General features: G+C 42.7%; 1 protein-coding gene across 3 annotated transcripts in view; it reads right to left on the bottom strand.

Annotated features, from left to right (window-relative positions):
- VPS13D (vacuolar protein sorting 13 homolog D) overlaps positions 1-17,942 on the bottom strand; it is a 245,173-nt gene that overhangs the window by 176,523 nt on the left and 50,708 nt on the right. For all 3 annotated transcript variants that reach the window (XM_040987935.1, XM_040987936.1, XM_040987937.1), the window contains exons 23-27: positions 16,926-17,106; positions 9,489-9,671; positions 5,312-5,531; positions 2,153-2,363; positions 8-179 (exon numbers count right to left, since the gene is read on the bottom strand). In XM_040987935.1, the coding sequence (XP_040843869.1) occupies positions 8-179; positions 2,153-2,363; positions 5,312-5,531; positions 9,489-9,671; positions 16,926-17,106 (967 nt within the window). The remainder of the gene's footprint in view (positions 1-7; positions 180-2,152; positions 2,364-5,311; positions 5,532-9,488; positions 9,672-16,925; positions 17,107-17,942) is intronic.

The raw sequence follows: 17,942 nt of genomic DNA, 5'->3' as shown, positions 1-17,942 counted from the left end.
CACTCACATGAATTCTTGGATCTTGTAAATCATAGGGTCGCATAAATTCCTCTATGGGCTCTCCAAGGTTGTTTTCTAACAGGCCACGGATGAGCTTATATTTTGACAAATCCAGGGAGCAGTGGACTGAAGAGAGATTGCCATGGATAGATATGTCTGGCACAGTATGACTAATTTCTCTATGAAAAAGAAAAGATCATTTCAACAAAAATGTCACTAATTTAACACTGACAGTGTACCTCTGAATACAAAAGTTTAAATGTACTCACTTGCACTTTCAAATAGTTAATTTCTAATTTCCAATAACAAAACCTTGCTGGAGCTCCAAATGAACCAAGTTAGTATGACTATTATACTTCATATATATATTGACATATATGCATACATCAACTTTCTTCTTTCAGAATATACATTTAGAAAACCTTCTAATCTAACATGAGTGAGTTTACCTATTGTAAGGAAAACCTCATGGGGTTGCAAAATAGCTTAAACTTTGTAGCTGGGAAAGCAAATAAAGAAGATGTAAAACTCTTACTTTCACATTCAGTAGTAATAAAAAAAAAAACTCAGATGGGACTTTGGTAGAAACTGAACAGGTGGGACAGACAGAAGACAGCTGAAGTGCCCGGATCAGGAGACTCCACACCAACGGGCTTCTTCCTATAGCCTTCCCCAGGCAAAACGGGCATCATGGATCCTATAGACACCATGCTCTGAACATGTGACATGGAGGGCTAGGATTCGGGATGGAAAATATAAACAATTATATTGTCTATTCAGAAAAATTTACATGCAACAGTCAAGACCAATGATGTAATCAAGAGAGCGAAACTGGATAGGATTACCAACTGCCTCCTGGGCTCCTATTTATGTGCTGTGAGAAGCTGACAGGATACCCTGTGCCCAGTCTCACCTCCTAGTGGGACTAACAGACTATAATTATCCACACATAAACACTATTGGGAGTGGGTAAAGTTTAGATAAGCAGAATAGCAGAGCAACTTTTTTTTTTAAAGCACTGCCTCAAAAGAAAACAAAGTGTTCAATTTCTAAATACTGAAGCTCTTCTTAATACTGCTAAGCCAGTAAAACCAAATAGAACCCATGCCAACCATAACTGAACACCAGCCAGGCAGCACTTGAATAACAAGAAAGAGTGAAACACAAACATCCCAGTGAGAACAGCTACACTGCATCATTAATCCAGAGGAAAAAAGGGTGGGGGCATAAATGACTTGCCCAAACCTGAAAATTACAAAGGGGAGTTGCCACAGCAAGCTTAAAATCACACTCTACACAATTAGTGTGGCTGCTTTTCAAAATGCCACAAATGAAAATCTCTTCTATCACCACATAGCCACATTTACCTTTCTCTCCGGAGTCAAGATGCAAAAATGTTGCTACCTTCTCCATAATTAGTGCCCCAAAATGAAACTGGTCACCCACTGGAACCAGAAGTGTCTAGTCCATGCACAGGAGCAGGTGAGCTAAGGGACCCTCAGAGGACCTGGTGAAATACACACCTGGACATTGGCCTTGAACCTGCTCTCACATAGCATCTAGCAATTTTATTTTTCCTAGAAATTTCCAGGCACATAAAGAAATGACAACTGAAAGCACTGGCTGAACCATAGAAAGAGCATCCTGAGTGCTGAGACCGACCACAGGGCCAGTCATGGTCAGCTCTTTAGTCTTTACAGAACGCTTTCATCATTCAATGGAATAAAAAAGACAAAACTGCACCTAAACAGTTATGCTGACTCTGGATCAGAGTAGCAGGTCTGGAGTCTACTGCATTTGGAACCCGGAATCTAAATGTCCACCTCTTCCAGAAGACTGTCCCCGCGTCACCATCCTCCATCACCACCCAAATCCATCTATTTCCAAGGCACTTACAATCTTGGCACACAGTTTACAGCACTGATTCAAACATTAAACTAGAATCATCTACTCACCTTTTCATAGCCCCAAAAAAGTAAGCTCCTGAAGGTTAAGAAGACTTCTCTTTGATCCCAGTAACTGTGACCTCATGTCTAACACATAGCAGGGACTCACTAACATGCGTCAGCAGACGAGGAAACAGCGAATGCCCTCTGTGACTTACAACAGCAGATGCTACTCACAATAGTCACTCAGAAAGGGAAACACTCACTTGTCTAAATTCCTCTCCACCTGCAATTTGAGCCTGCATGGCTCAGTTAGCAGGCTTCCTCCTGTTTGCCGCACAAAATAGGAGGGGAAGACGAGATCTCCACTGCTGTCCTCAGAAGGGGCAGAGTACTCGCGTGGCCGTCGCTCAGCAGCAAAGATGTCCATGTCCTGCAGATCCACGACAATGCAGTCCAGAAGGCAGACGTGGTCTTCTAGAAGGCCCAAAGAACGAGATCATGAAGAAAAGGGGTCCCAAAAAGGATTGGCCCCGAATACAATTATAAAGCTCAAGTACGTTAATTCTGTCTGCTGAACTGTCTACTTGACCCAGCTATCCACTGAGGAAACTGGCCACTGGGTCTGCACCATGGTAGCAAGGCCTCCCCATGACAAGCTCAATGCACCCCTCTGCCATACTTGGCACATGCCAGGTTGCCTCCTATTTTGAGGCACAAAGTGATGTTAAAAGGTTTATAAGTAAAAACGACTTAACCTGCAATTGTTCCCTAAAGACAAATTTATCCAAAGGTTTACAAACTTTTCCCAGCAGCAACATGCTTTTTCCAAGTAGTATGTGTAACCATTTCCAGTACCACTGATCAAATCTAAACCACACTTCTTTCTTTCCTAGACCACCATAAACAATCCTGCAACACACATACAGAATTCCATTCTGGGCTTAACAAAACCACTCTCCCCACAAAATACCTGTGTAATCCTTAAAAAAAATAAATGCACCATAACATTCCCTTCCTTTATACACTTTAATGGCTATGTTTAATCCAAAATTTTTTCTGTAAAACCCCCTCCGATCCCTACAAGGCCCTATGTCAGCCTGTTGCTCACTCTCCAAGCTCATCTCAAGCCATCCTCTCACTGGCTGAGTAAGCCCCAGGCTTATGGATTCAAATGCCAGGCTCTCTGCTGCCTGAATAATCCAATGTGACATCACCTCCTTCTCATTTCCATCTAAACTGGGTTCCTATGAAAACATTCATTATGAGCTATCAATATTTATATGTTTACTTAATGTCTTTCTCATTAGCCTCTAGAACATGCATATAGCAGGAACCACATCTTATACCATGTTAATGCATTATACAATAAATTATTATACTAGCTGGCATAAAGTAGATACTAAATAAAATAGTTCTTATTACTTGATGTCATTGGTGAATATGAGAAATATGTGCAAATGAGCTAACCTGGATGGAAGCAAATAAGGAATGGGAATGAAACAGCCTTCTGAGAGATTCCCTAGGGTTCTATGACAAAACCCTAGGAATGCATGAAAACAAGGTGAAAACCACTACCCTAAATCCAAGGCAATGTTTCACAAACAGGGGAATTTCAGAAACAAAAAGCAAATCAGGAAGAAAAATACTGTTTAAAAGAAATGTTCTTGGGCCGGCGCGGTGGCGCAAGTGGTTAAAAGGTCCTCGCCTTGCACGCCCGGGATCCCATATGGGCGCCGGTTCTAATCCCGGCAGCCCCGCTTCCCTTCCAGCTCCCTGCCTGTGGCCTGGGAAAGCAGTCGAGGACAGCCCAAAGCTTTGGGAACCTGCACCCGTGTGGGAGACCCGGAAGAGGCTCCTGGCTTCGGATCGGCATAGTATCGGCCCGTTGCGCTCACTTGGGGAGTGAATCATCGGACGGAAGACCTTCCTCTCTGTCTCTCCTCTCTGTATATCCGCCTTTCCAATGAAAAAATAATAAAAATAAATCTTTAAAAAAAAAAAAAAAAAGAAATGTTCTTTTAAAAAAAAGATTTTTTTCTTGTTATTAGAAAGGCAGATTTACAGAGAAAAGGAGAGACAGAGAGAAAAATCTTCCATCCAGGGGTTCATTCCCCAAATGGCCACAACAGCTAGGTCCGGAGTTGATCCAAAGCCAGGAGCTTCTTCCAGGTCTCCCATGTGGGTGAAGGGTCCCCAGGCCTTGGGCCATCCTCTGCTGCTTTCCCAGGCCACAAGCAGGGAGTTGGTTGGAAGTGGAGCAGCCAGGACACAAACCGGCGCCCATGTGGGATCCAGGAGCATGTGGGGGCAGGATTTAGTATTTGAGCCATTGCGCCAGGCCAAAAAAAGAGACCTTTTCCAATAGTCCAAATCACTTGTTACAGGTGCCATCACTTTTTTTTTTTTTTAAGTTTTTTATTCATTTTTATTGGAAAGTCAGATATGCAGAGAGGAGGAGAGATAGAAAGGAAGATCTGTCTGCTGATTCACTCCCCAAGCAGCCACAACAGCCAAAGCTGTGCTGATCCAAAGCCAGGATCCCGGAGCCTCTTCCAGGGCCCCCATGCGAGTGCATGATCCCAAGGCTTTGGGCTGTCCTTGACTGCTTTCCCAGGCCACAAACAGTGACTTGGATGGGAAGTGGAGCTGCCGGGATTAGAACCGGTGCCCATATGGGATCCCAGCGTGTTCAAGGTGAGGACTATAGCCGCTAGGCCACTGCATTGGGCCCCACAAAAATGTTTTCCAAAGCGTTCTATTTCCTATTTAGTTTTCAGAATTAGTATTCTGCAATGACAGCATTTGAAATGGCTTAAAAGAACTTGTGATGTTCTAGTCATACTATCACCATCTAATGGTAATTATCTTTTTTTTAAATCCGATACACAGAGAGGAAAAGAGACAGAGAGGAAGATCTTCCATCCACTGTTTTACTCCCCAAGCTGCTACAACAGCTGAAGCTGTGCCAATCCAAATCCATGAGCCAGGAGCCTCTTCTGGGTCTCCCACACGGGTGCAGGGTCCCCAGGCTGTTGGGGATACAAACCTATACCCATATGGAATCCTGGCATGTGCAAGGTGAAGACTTTAGCCACTAGTCTACCACACCGGGCCCTGAGGTATCTATCTTAATCTATGAGATTCTAACAGAGAATCTAAAATCTTTTCATTTATGCTGTGTCTTGCTAATTTAACCTTACTATACTATTGATGCTAGATCCATATCTAACACCTTTAAGTCTTTTAAAGCAACACTAATATTAATTATCACTCAAGAAATGCCATCTTTGTTGGCACTTGCTTGGCACAGTGCATTACCCATGTCAATCCCCACACACTGCCACCTCCCCTGCCCCTTAGCTTCCTAGAACACACACAGGAATTTCCCCACCACCATATATAGTCCCTTCCTTTGGTTTTACCTGGACTGCTGGAAATATGGCCTGCAAATGACGCGGCCTGCTGCCCTCGCTGCCTGGCACAGGTACTAGGCACAGAGTCCCTCTGGCTCTCCGGACCGCCTCCAACAGAAGGCATCATGAACAGCCCCAAGGAATGGGCTCCCTTGGGGTTCTCTGTGATTGTCATTTTCCTCATACTGTGTTTGGGGGTGCCTGTTGGGGAAGCTGAAGGCACTGATTCCTGGGGAGAAAGAAAGAAAAACATCATTCTAGAATGCAGGCACAACAGTATCTTTAATATACTGTAAGTCCTCTCTTGCTCTAGGAATTTCAAAGATGTAGTCACACTTGCACTCCTCTCAGCCTCCTAGATTTCATGAAGAAGAAGAAAACAGTCATGTCATTTTCTGCCATATAAATTATACGTGCAGAGATGTTACATATTATTCAACACCTGTTGAGAACAATAGCAATTCTATGGAAACATAGCATCTTGTGGCCAAGAGTAAATGTCACTACACTAATCACTTCAGGTGGTTGGATCTTAAGTTAAATGCAAAAAAAAAAAAAAAAACAAAAAACAAAACCCTAACCTACAAAAAACAAGTATCTCAGCAATACAGCATCTTACTGCCTGCCGAGGGGAAAGCCCTCATTTGAGAAGACGTGCCTTACGGCACCGTGGGGAGCGGACCACGGGGACATGCTTGCACTTTACAGAGGTCACACCTCACACGTTCACACGTCTTGCCTTTCTAGATTAACCTGGAAAACACAGGTCTCACACTCCAATGATAGTTCTGCTCAGATGTAAAAATTAAGAAGAGTGAACACAGGATACGACAGACTATAATTCTACTGAAAATATTATACTCCTTTCATACATACTATCTTCAGTTAAAGATCTATGATTCAATAATCCACTTTCTTCTGACTGAAGTCTCTGACCTACAAGTCTGTGCAGCAGCAACTGCATCGTCAGGCTGGCCCCGCCGAGCCACTCACACGTGCCGACGGGGCGGAAGGGACCAGCGGCTCTGCCAGCCTCCTGCTAGCACTGCCACAGACACGTGACTCTTGCCAGCTCTGAAAAAGCGCTGTTCTCTCCCACAGTTATGTGGAGTTGTAACTACAGGAAACACAAAAGGAAATCAGTTCTTACACACATTTTCTTTTGGTAAGGCAAATTATGAGGTAAATATTATTTAAGTACATCAACATGAAAACTCCCCTCTTATTTAGTTTATTCATAGACTAAGCAGTGCTGCTCTTTCATCTGCTTCATCGCTATCCTTCTATTCAGGTGTAAGTAATCAATACCGTGGAGAGACTGACCCCAGTGTGTGAAACGCTCTGACTTGGAAGGAAAGCATTAAGGACACGTTGTAGTTGACATAAGTGAAAGGAAAGCATAAGCAAAAATTCAAACCTGTACAATTTGAGCAATGGATTTATGTAAAACATTTCCAAACACACAAGAATCGCCAAGCTCCAGAGCAAATTATCTCCCTGCAAGCTCTGGTTTCAGGATTATTTCCTCTTCGTTAACCACTGGAATGCGTGTTAAGACAAACCTCCCATGTGAGTGTTATTAAAGGGCAAATCTGTCGAAGAAGGAAACGGGTCTCCTGGCCAGGCCCTGCATGGCGAGCTTAAGCGTGTGGAAAGCTGAGCTTCCCATTTAGCTCCATTGGAACACAAGCACTGCAGCCAATGACGCGCTCCAAGTAGCCCTTGTGGAATTCTACAGAACCACCACCAGCAGGTAACAAGGTAACTTTTCTAGGATTTCAGGATATAAAATAACAGCATCAAAAAAAAAAAAAATTAGTCCCTAGTGCTAACAAAAAAAAAAAAAAGATTTTCATTATCAGGCTGCAAGGGCATGATTTTCCAATAAATAAATAAATAAGTCTTGGGAAAAAAAAGAGGGATGACTGATAAGAAGGCTTTCCCAAGTAATGAAATACCTGGATTTACTTTCTTAAGCATATGAATATGAATTGATGGCTGAATCCCCTAACGGTTTTCAGAATAATGAGGAGACAAAAAAGTGTGTTACTCTTTGAAAAGAAAAGGATCCTTGTTATGTATTGCCACTTAAAATCAAATCCTCAAAAAACAAATACAGGAAAGTTATATCATTAAAATGCTATAAATCACGTACCACTGTTTGGCTTAACAAAACAAACACTTTTGCAAAATCATCCTGAAATATTCTGGCAATTTTTCTCCCGAGGCTAACCCTAGAGTCTAGTATATTCCATATATAGGTATCTTTAATACTGGAAATTGGTCCCTAACCTTTTAAGGAATGGTGAGGGAAAAAATGGTATCATTAAACTTGATCACCCTTTCTAATTGACCCTTTCCTGGAAAATCTCCTCTGGCCTCAAAATAAAGATTGATCACAAGGACGTACTTTCCGGCAGGAGAGCAGGCGAGCCATGGTGAAGGCTTCCCGCTCTCACTCAGCAGCTGTGTCGGAAGGGAACCCATGAAGCATCGACCCTGCTCTGCCTCTGCCAGGGCAGCACACTGCTGCGGGGGTCTCACTCGCTGTTGCTCAAGGCGATCACTTCATCCAGTTTACTTGAACAGCTAGCTGTCAGTGAGATGACACTTGCAGAACCTGACCTCTAGCCCTTTGTCCCATCCCCCCTCCCTGAATCCAGAGGCCACAGCTATGCTGCCGCACATAGTTCATCAGGTCCTCACTACCGGACTGTATAAATACTGCTGGCACAGGATGATTTTTGTCTACTCACCTCCTTTGGTTTCTCTCCTTTCAAGATCTAGAGAACCTGACCACACCTGCTCAAAGTTATTTTCTGTAGTAACAATGCAATTTTTCATCTATGTTAATCAACCATTGCCATACACTTCTGAAAATCCAAAAGAGCTATTATCCACTCTAGAAAGGGTGACAAATAATACAAAAATTGTCGCTGGCAATTATTTTTCTCAAAGAAACTTAATCCTAGTATGGAGAAGTGGATTCTTACAAAGAAACTCCGAATTTACAGAAATATCCAAGAGCTAGACGCGTGTTTCTAGGGGCTCTCTGCAAGACTGAGCCCTGAACCCACCGAGCCCATGCTAATTTCAGGTCAGCAGCATTGGACCTGAACTGCAGAACGCCTTGTTGGTATTGGAAGGATAGGAAGACAGGAAGAGTATGACTGATGGAGGGGTGGGAGGAAAGGACCTCACAGATTTGGTATTAACAGCATTGTGAATACAGGAAATGGTTTCCTTTTATATGTAAACAATTTAGCAGATGCTGGTGTAAATTACCAGTCAATATACATCAGATATGTACTGCTACTTTCAACAGCTATGAGGTCTGAGAATCAAGTCTTACACACATCTTCTCAAAGGTTCCCTCCCTCTCTATGTTATTAGCTGTTAGACTAAAAATAGACCAAACTAGATGGGGATTTTGGTAAGTGCTTTCCTGGCACACTAAAATGAGTTTGTACTGGATAAACACACAGATTAAAAAGCTGCTGTGGAAACCAGCAAGGAATGATGAAAACACACACCAACAATGACAAGCCCTTATTTCTAGTTCCAGAAACATCCCTCCAACCCTCAAAAGAAAAACAGCGCAAGGGGCTGGCAAGAGCAGCTGCGAGCTCCATGGCCCTCAGCGCGCTGGATTTCTTAGCTGCTTCCATCCTCAGTTTATTCTCCAAGAACATTCCCAAATGCGAAAGAAAAGGACACGCTCATCCTAACTACCTGCCATCGCTGTAAGAAATCAGTGCCAACATGATGTAAAGTTACAAAGCAAGAGGTGCACAACGTCTCATGAAGATGCTTTGAAATGGCTTCAAATACACGCCAAATCACAGACACTCCTCTGAAAAAAGTCGCAGAAAAGGCTGTTAGCATAGGACAAATATTTTATAAATGGCAAGCATTATAAAAAGATGAAAGGTAAGCTCCCTTGGGTGCTCTGCTATGTAATGGAAGTTACTACACACAGTTAATAAGGATTATATCACCTTCATTTTAAAGGCTAATGAAGTGTCAATAAAATATAAAAAACAAAAACCCCTTCCAGTCACACTCTCTGCAATGGTGGCAACAGGAGCTGTAGATGCCACAGGGTACACGACAGAACCTGAGGCCGTCTGTCAGTGCTGCATTCCAGGAGGGCCAGGAAGGGAACAGCTGGGAAGAGTCAACTCACCTTATCCTGCAAGGAAAAGGTCCCAGGAAAACCAGCAAAGAGAAATTTGTTCTTGACCTTCAGCTTCCCCAGATTTGCCACAATCAGATTATTTGATCTGGAACTTTCTGGGATAAGAAGAACAGGAGCCCCGGCTTCAATATCTAGGAGGACCCGTGGACAGCGCTGGGCTTGATCTCGCACCTGCAAGAGGAAGGAAAACTGACATGAACTGATAAAACAATGAAAACCACATAGAGCTATATTTTACACAACCATGGAATTAAATTAGAAACCAGTGGGTCTGGTGCGGTAGTAGGCCTAGTAGCTAAAGTCCTTGCCTTGCACAAACTGGGATCCCATATGGCCACCGGTTCTAATCCCATCCAGCTCCCTGCTTGTGGCCTGGGAAAGCAGTCAAGGACAGCCCAAAGCCTTGGGACCCTACACCCATGTGGAAGATCCAGACAAGGCTCTGGGCTCCTGGCTACAGATCAGCTCAGGTCTGGCCGTTCCGGCCACTTGGGGAGTGAAACAGATGGAAGATCTTTCTGTTTGTCTCTCCTCTCTCTATGCCTCTGCCTTTTAAACAAATAAATCTTTAAAAATAAACAATACCCTGAAGCGAACATCATACTTCATTACAAATAACTGAATACTTTCCTTTACAATCAGGAACAGGTGAGGCTTACCAGTGCCACCACTTCTATCAACACTGCCCTGGAAGTCCTAAACCATGTAAAGAGGAAAGAAACAGAAACAAAAAAAAAATATATGCTGGGAGGGAAAAGGTAAACTGTTATTTGCAGACAATCACCTATGTGCATATACAAAATCCTAAAACACCTAGAGCAAATTTATTATGACTGTGGTCCCTCCTGGGGGAGGCGCAGAGGGAGGAAGAAGGGGGGAGGATGGCGCAACACTCAATTGGCTAATCCTCTGCCTACATGCGCCAGGATCCCATGTGGACGCAAGTTCCAGTCCCAGCTGATTTACTCCCAAAACAGCTCCCTGCCTGTGGCCTGGGAAAGGCAGTTGAGGATGGCCCAAAGACTTGGGACCCTGCACCAAAGTAGGAGACCTGGAAGAAGCTCTGACTCCTGGCTTTAGATTGGCTCAGCTCCAGACATTGGGGTCATTTAGGAAGTGAACAACAAAGAGAAGATATTTCTTTCTGTCTCTCCTTCTCTCTGTAAATCTGCCTTTCTAATAAAAATAAATAAATCATTAAAAAAAAAAAAAGACTGTGGGATACAGGTCTATAAGTCAATATACAAAAGACAGTTAGAATTTTTATACTCTCAACAAATTGGACATTGAAATTCTTTAAAAACCTAATTACAGGGCCCGGCGCGGTGGCGCAAGTCCTCGCCTTGCACGTGCCGGGATCCCATATGGGCGCCGGTTCTAATCCCGGCAGCCCCGCTTCCCTTCCAGCTCCCTGCCTGTGGCCTGGGAAAGCAGCAGAGGACGGCCCAAAGCTTTGGGACCCTGCACCCGCGTGGGAGACCCGGAAGAGGCTCCTGGCTCCAGATTGGCATAGTATCGGCCCGTTGCGGCTCACTTGGGGAGTGAATCATCGGACGGAAGATCTTCCTCTCTGTCTCTCCTCTCTGTATATCCGCCTTTCCAATAAAAAATAATAAAAATAAATCTTTAAAAAAAAAAAAAAAACCTAATTACAGCAACATCAAAAATTGGAAATGCCAAGCAGTAAGTTTAACTAGAGGTAAGCTTGGTATATACAGAACACTGTTGAAAGAAATTAAAGACCTAATAAGATGGGAAGATACCTGTCCACCTCAGCAAAGGACCTGAAGACAGTAGAGTTGTCAATCACTCACAAAATGATGCATAACTCCAATGTGATCCCAAGCAACTTGCTTTGACTTTGTTACAAAAATTGACAAGCTGACTCTAACAGTTACATGGGCAAGCAAAGAATCGAGACCAGCTAAAATATGCTGAAGGCAGTCCCTTATGATATTAAAACACACAAATCCTCTATGACTCAGCAATTCTTCTCCTCGGTAATGCTCAAGAGAAATGTGTATTAAAAAAGAGAGAAATGTATACATCCTCACTAAGATATCAATGTGAATGTTCATATCACTTTTATTTACAACAGTTCCAAACTATAAAGTACCCAAATGTCCATCAAGTGGGCAAGTAGATAAACAAACTGTATCATATTCAAACAATGGAATACAACTCACCAATAAAGTGAAGTGAACTGCTGCTTGCTACAAATGATGAATCTTAAAAGCATTATGCTAAGTGAAAGAAGCCAGACCCAAATGACTACAGACTATATGACTTCATTTACGCAGAATTTTTTTTAGAAGACAAAATCATGATGATAGAAAACAGATGAAGGACTGTCAGGGTGCAGGGGTTAGGGCAAAGGGCCTGAGGCAGAGTTCTCTCTCTGCCTCTCCCTCTAACTCTGCCTTTCAAATAAACAAATTCTTCTAAAAATTAAAAAATAAAAAAGTCAGCTGGGGCCAACATTGTGGCAAAACAAGTTAAGCCACTGCTTGCAACATGGGCATCCCAAAAGAACACCATTTATCTCCTAGCTGCTCCACTTCAGATCAGCCTCCCTGCTGACACACCTGGGAGAGCAGCAGCAGATGATTCAAGCGCTCGGGCCCACACGGCCATGAGCCAGTGGATGGAAGCACTCATTCTCTCTGCTTCCCTCCCTCCTGCTCCCTCTCTTTATAACACTGCCTTTCAAATAAATGAATCTTTAGGGGGGAAAAGTCAGCTAGAATAAAATATATCTGTTGTCAATAGAATATTTGGATAAACAAAATGGTCTTTTAATCTCATAGCAAATAAAAGTTAGGTCTTTAGCTCTCTCTGTAAATCTGTCATTCAAATGGCTAAGGTTAAAGGTAGTTGAGAAGATCAGCTTTTCCTTAAAGCTTACGTATTTAAAAATGTTCATAAGCAACATTTCTTTAACCTTCTATTTGCCTTTTATAAAATGACAAAGCAAAGCTTTAAAGACTTATCTTTATATTCCTCTTACCTCAGGAAGTTAAATCCAATTACTCAGTAATGCAAAAACATCTTATTTCCTAAGCCAAATTATGTTCACAGTAAGAACTAAGAACACAGTAAGAACTATTGAAACCACAAATACAAACTCATTGTTTTAAATGTAATATGCAAGGGCAGGTGTTGAACCCAGCAGTCCAGATGCTACTTGAGAATTAACACCCCAGGCCAGACCACCTGTTGCACCCCCAAATCCAGCTTCCTCCTTATAAAGCCTCAGGTGACGGCTCAAGTTCTCAGGGCTCTGCTGGCCACAGGAGACACCTGGACAGAGTTCCTGGTTCCTGGGAATTTGGGGACTGAACCAATGCATGGGTCATTCATTCTGTCACTCATTCTGTCTACTTCTCAAATCAAATAAATAAAAACTAGCTACAAATGCAACACCATTTTATATCCAGTAACTGGCTCAAAATAGAAGGCCTGAAAATACAAATGTTAGCAAGATAATAAATTTAAAAGATTTCTTAGGGGCTGACATTGTGGCACAGCCAATCAAGTAGCCATTTGCAACAAAGGCATCCTATTTGAGAACTGGTCCAAGTCCCAGAGGCTCCACTTCTGATCCAGCTCCCTGTAAATGGGGCTAGAAAAACAGTGGAAGATGGCTGAGTGCTTGGGATCTGCCGCTTAACGAGAGACCTGCAGCTGCAAACTCCTGGCTTTGGAGGGGCCCAGCCCTGGCTGCTGTGGCCATTTGGGAAATGAAGCAGTAGATGGAAGAGATCTTTACTTCTCTATACAACACTGACTTCTAAATTAATAAATCTTTTTGTAATATTTACTCATTTTTATTGGAAGGAAGATTTACACAAAGAAGGGGAAACAGATTGAAAGATCTTCCATCTGCTGATTCACTCCCCAAGTACCGCCACAACCAAAATCGAGCTGATCTGAAGCCAGGAGCCAGAAGCTTCTTCTGGGTTTCCCATGCGGGTACAGGGTCCAAGGCTTTAGACCATCCTCTGATGTTTTCCCAGGTCACAAGTCGGGAGCTGGATGAAATGTGGAACACACACTCACTCTCCTTCTCTCTCCTCTTCTCCCACTTTCAAAGAAATAGATGGATCTTAAAAAAAAAAAAATGAAATGGGGCCCAGCGCAATGCCTGGTGGATAATCCTTACTTCACATCAACCAGGATCCCACATGGGCACGGTTCAGGTCCCACCTGCTCCAGTTCCCATCCAGCTCCCTGCTTGTGACCTGGAAAGCAGTTGAGGATGGCCCAGATTGGGACTCTGCACCTGCACGGGGCATCTGAAGGAGGCTCCTGGCTCCAGCCATTGCAGCCACTTGGGGAGCAAACCAGTGGATAAAGGAGCTTGGTCTCTGTATCTCCTTCTCTCTGAGTTTTTACCTTTCCAATAAAAAGTAAAATGGATCTTAAAAAAAAATGAAATGAAATCACATTTAACAACATGAACCAAGCTTAACAAACGCACTAATTAGGGCAAGAGAAAAATCACAGGACAGTTTAATAGCATTTATTAAAAAAAAAAAAAACAAAATATATTTAAAAAATAAAATGTAAAACAAAAAAATAAAACAAAAAATATTGCTTAGGAATTCATTTCAATTTTAAAAATTAAAATATAAAAATCAGGCAACAGCTACTTGAGGGAGCAGACAGGGAATGAAATAGGCAAGGGACACGAATGCACGCAGCAGACAGCCACAGTGCATCCCATCTCAACTCGCAGCACGCTGGGTGTGTTCACAAACGTTCATTTCATAAAATCCTAGCACTGACACAGTGCTATACATCATTGCATGCATGCCATTTAAAATTTTAAACTGAAGAAAGAATAAAATGTTATATTAGGGTAATTCAAAGAATTCATGGAAAAAGAGATTTGAAGGTAAGTATTTTGGTGCATAAAAACTTTGAAATTCATGCATTCTTTTCACAATCTGCATTTTCCTTGAATTTTTCAAACTCTCATAGTTTTGTGGATTTCAAAATGTTACTAGTTAAAATAAGCCTAACTGTATGTATTTATATAGTCTTTATTTTTTTTATTTATCTATATCTTTTTTTTTTTCTTGAGAGGGAGAAGAGGAGAGAGAGAGAAAGAAAGACAAAAGGAAAAACGGTGCGAGGCATAGAAAGGATTCCCACCACGGTTCACTCCCTGAATGCCCACATGACCACAAACAGCTGAGGCAGAAGCTAGGAGTACACAGCTCAATATAAGAATCCAATTGATGGAGTCTAGAGCCAAAGCCAGGAATCAACAAGTATTCCAACATGGGACACAGGTTTCTTTATTGGTGTCTTAACTGTTACACTAAAAGGCCACCAATAAATTCTTTTAAATTCCATTTCCACGTAGTTTTTAAGTACCCTCATCTATTCCATGATCATAATAAGAAAACTGGAAATATATAGGAAATGTAACATATAGGAAAAATAATACATATATAACATATAATAATAAATATGAAAAATATAAAGGAAAAAATGAAATAAACTGAATCATTGCTACATACTAGGAGACAAGCAAAACCACTACTTTTTTCAGATCTTCTGTAATTTTACTATATTACTTTCATATTTTCTGAAAAGATACATTCTCCAGGAGATAAATAAGAAGCAAGCTTTTTCGGGGCCAGCGCAGTGGCACAGGACGTTAACCCTTGGCCTGCAGCACCAGCATCTACATGGGTGCTCCCTCTGCAATGCAGCTCCCTGCCAGCAGTCTGGGAAAACCGTCAGTGGAGGATAGTGCAAAGCCGTGCACGAGGCTAGCAAGAAGCTCCTGGCTTCTAGCTTCAGACGAGCACAGCTCTAGCCATTGCAGCCATGTGGGGAGTGATCCAGCAGATGAAGATCCCTCTCTCTGTGTCTTTCCCTTTCTCTGCAAGTCTGACTTTAAAGTAAAATAAATAATCTTTTCAAAAATAGAGTGACTTAAAGAAAAAAAGAAAGAAAACCAAGAAATTTTTCCAAACAACCATACTGCAATTGCTTTTTGGGGCTGCTACACTGCCCCAAGACGCCACTGGAGGCTACAGGAGCTGCTTGGAGCTGCTGTCAGGACACCTCAGATTTTCCAGTGGAACATGACAGCAGCCCAACATTACACCAAAATGGTTCAAGTCTGGAATCAGTGCATGCCACATTTCTCTTAATGCATGCACATTTACAAACCAGGGACCTTAATTGCTGCTGAGCTAAAAAGCAAGTACCAAGAGAAAATCAATATGCAACAAGAAATGAAGTCATGGTGTCCATCCTTACTCCAACTATGAGAAGCTGGACAGTGCTAAATAACTGTGGTTATTTAAGAATGCAATAAAAAATATTATATTTTCAATTTACATACACACACTCACTTAGTAAATTGTTCAAACCTAATTACTTTGAAAATTGGAACAATATTATTTATGTCTATTGGCCTAGAGTGTGTCGTGAAAAAAACTTTCAAGCTGATGAGTATGCCACGAACCACAGAGTTTAGGAATTTCCAATCTATTCTGAAAAAAAGCCTATCAAGCATTTGCACTGAGCCCCTAAAAGGACAAAAAGTGTTGTAAATTTCCTTATCATTTTCTTGAAGATTTTATTTATCCTTATTTGAAAGTCAGATTTACAGAAGAAGGACATAATATCCTCCACCCACTGGTTCACTTCCCAAGTGGCCCCAACGGCTGGAGGTGAGCTGATCCGAAACCAGGAACCAAGAACTTTTTCTGGGTCTCCCACATCTGTGCAAGATCCCCAGGCTTTGAGTCTCTACTGCTTTCCCAGACAATAAGCAGAGAGCTGGAAGGGAAGTAGAGCAGCCAGGATACGAACCAGCATCCATATGGAGCCCCAGGCACATGCAAGGCGAGGATTTTAGCCACTAGGCTACCATGCCAGGCCCTACTTATCATTTTTACATTACAGTATAATATAATAAAGAATAAAGCTCTTGGGACTGGCACCATTAGCACATCAACCCTCTGTCTCTAACACTGGCATCCCATATAAGTGCCAGTTCCAGTTCTGGCTGCTCCACTTCCAATACAGCTTCCTGTTTGTGGCCTCGGGAAAGCAGCAGAGGAGTTCTTGATTTGCTGCACCCTCCTGGGAGATCCAGAAGAAGCTCCTGGCCCACTGGGATCATTTGGAAAGTAAACCCAAAGATGGAAGATCTTTCTCTTGCTTTCTCTCCTTCTCTCTGTAGCTCTTTCAAGTAAAAATAAATGTTTGAAAAAATAACTAAAAAAATAAAGCTCCCCAAGCACAGTCAGATCTCCCTGAGTAACCTGCAGTGTGGAAGACACATTATAAAACATAGCGACTTTAACCTTTTTCAGTGAAATTTTTGAGACTGATCTCTCTCTCAAGGTGAGAAACGCTATCAAGCCAGAACAGCAGCTCAGAGACGAAGCGACCTACCGTCTGCCCCTCGATGGCCGCCCGCTGGCGCCCCAAGACGTCCTGCAGCTGAGTGAAATGCTGGATGAAGGCCACGACCTCGGCCTGGAAGCGCTGCGTGTGCACGTACTGCACCGAGGCCATCTGCAGACTCACACGCACGTCGTGCTCTCTGCGCAGCAGTGGGTCAGGCCGCCCGTACCTACGAAGGGAGGACCGAACCATGATATGACACCACAGCAAAACACAAGTTAGATTCGAGGCAAAGCTCAGCTGGACTTGGGGGCTTCCTTAGACAGCAGCTATTAACTATTAAAACAAAAATTCACAATTTAGCTTTAAAAGAGCAAGTTCCAAAAATGTCTCCCTCTCTAAGCTTCTACAATGTGTTTAAAACATTAAATAGTCTCATTTGACACTCAGCACCATAAACAGGCAGGCAGCACCAAGCATTGAATTCATGGGGGTCGGGGGCACCTATAACTCCTTGCCTTGCTTTTAAGGGCAAGCAACACTCACTCTGCTCTTGGCAAAGGTCGTGACAATATGGACTTGAAAGATACTAAAGAGAAAGTCATAAGATAAAAGGGAAATCTGTAATGTAAACAAATCAACCTAAATTCCAAAATCTAAAATTCTACAATCTAGATTCTTATTTTTATATGCATAACAGCCCTGACAATGAAGATAAAGATCCTCAGACATCCTCAGAACTTCTGAGTTCTTCCTCAACCCTGGTTAAATATTAGCACATTTAAAAAAAAAACTAAGCCCCCAGGGCCAGCATTGTAGCTCAACAGTCCACCCTGCGGTACTGGCTGCTCCTGTCTGTGCTGATTTGTGTCCCAGCTGCTCCACTTCTGATCCGGCTCTCTGCAGCCTCAGAAAACAGCAAAGGATGGCCCCTGCACTCATGTGGACGAACCAGAGGGGGCTCCTAGCTTCAGATCAGCTCAGCTCCAGCTGTTGCCACCACTGGAGTGAACCACTCCACTCCTCTATCTTCTACTTCCCTATACCCGTCGAGTCAGAGAACTG

Source organism: Ochotona curzoniae, unplaced genomic scaffold (assembly GCF_017591425.1).
Source record: "Ochotona curzoniae isolate NIBS_2020 unplaced genomic scaffold, NIBS_Ocur_1.0 contig_4792, whole genome shotgun sequence".
Lineage (NCBI taxonomy): Eukaryota > Metazoa > Chordata > Mammalia > Lagomorpha > Ochotonidae > Ochotona > Ochotona curzoniae.
The sequence above is the reverse complement of the archived record's forward strand: the minus strand, read 5'-3'. Positions and strand labels throughout refer to the sequence as shown.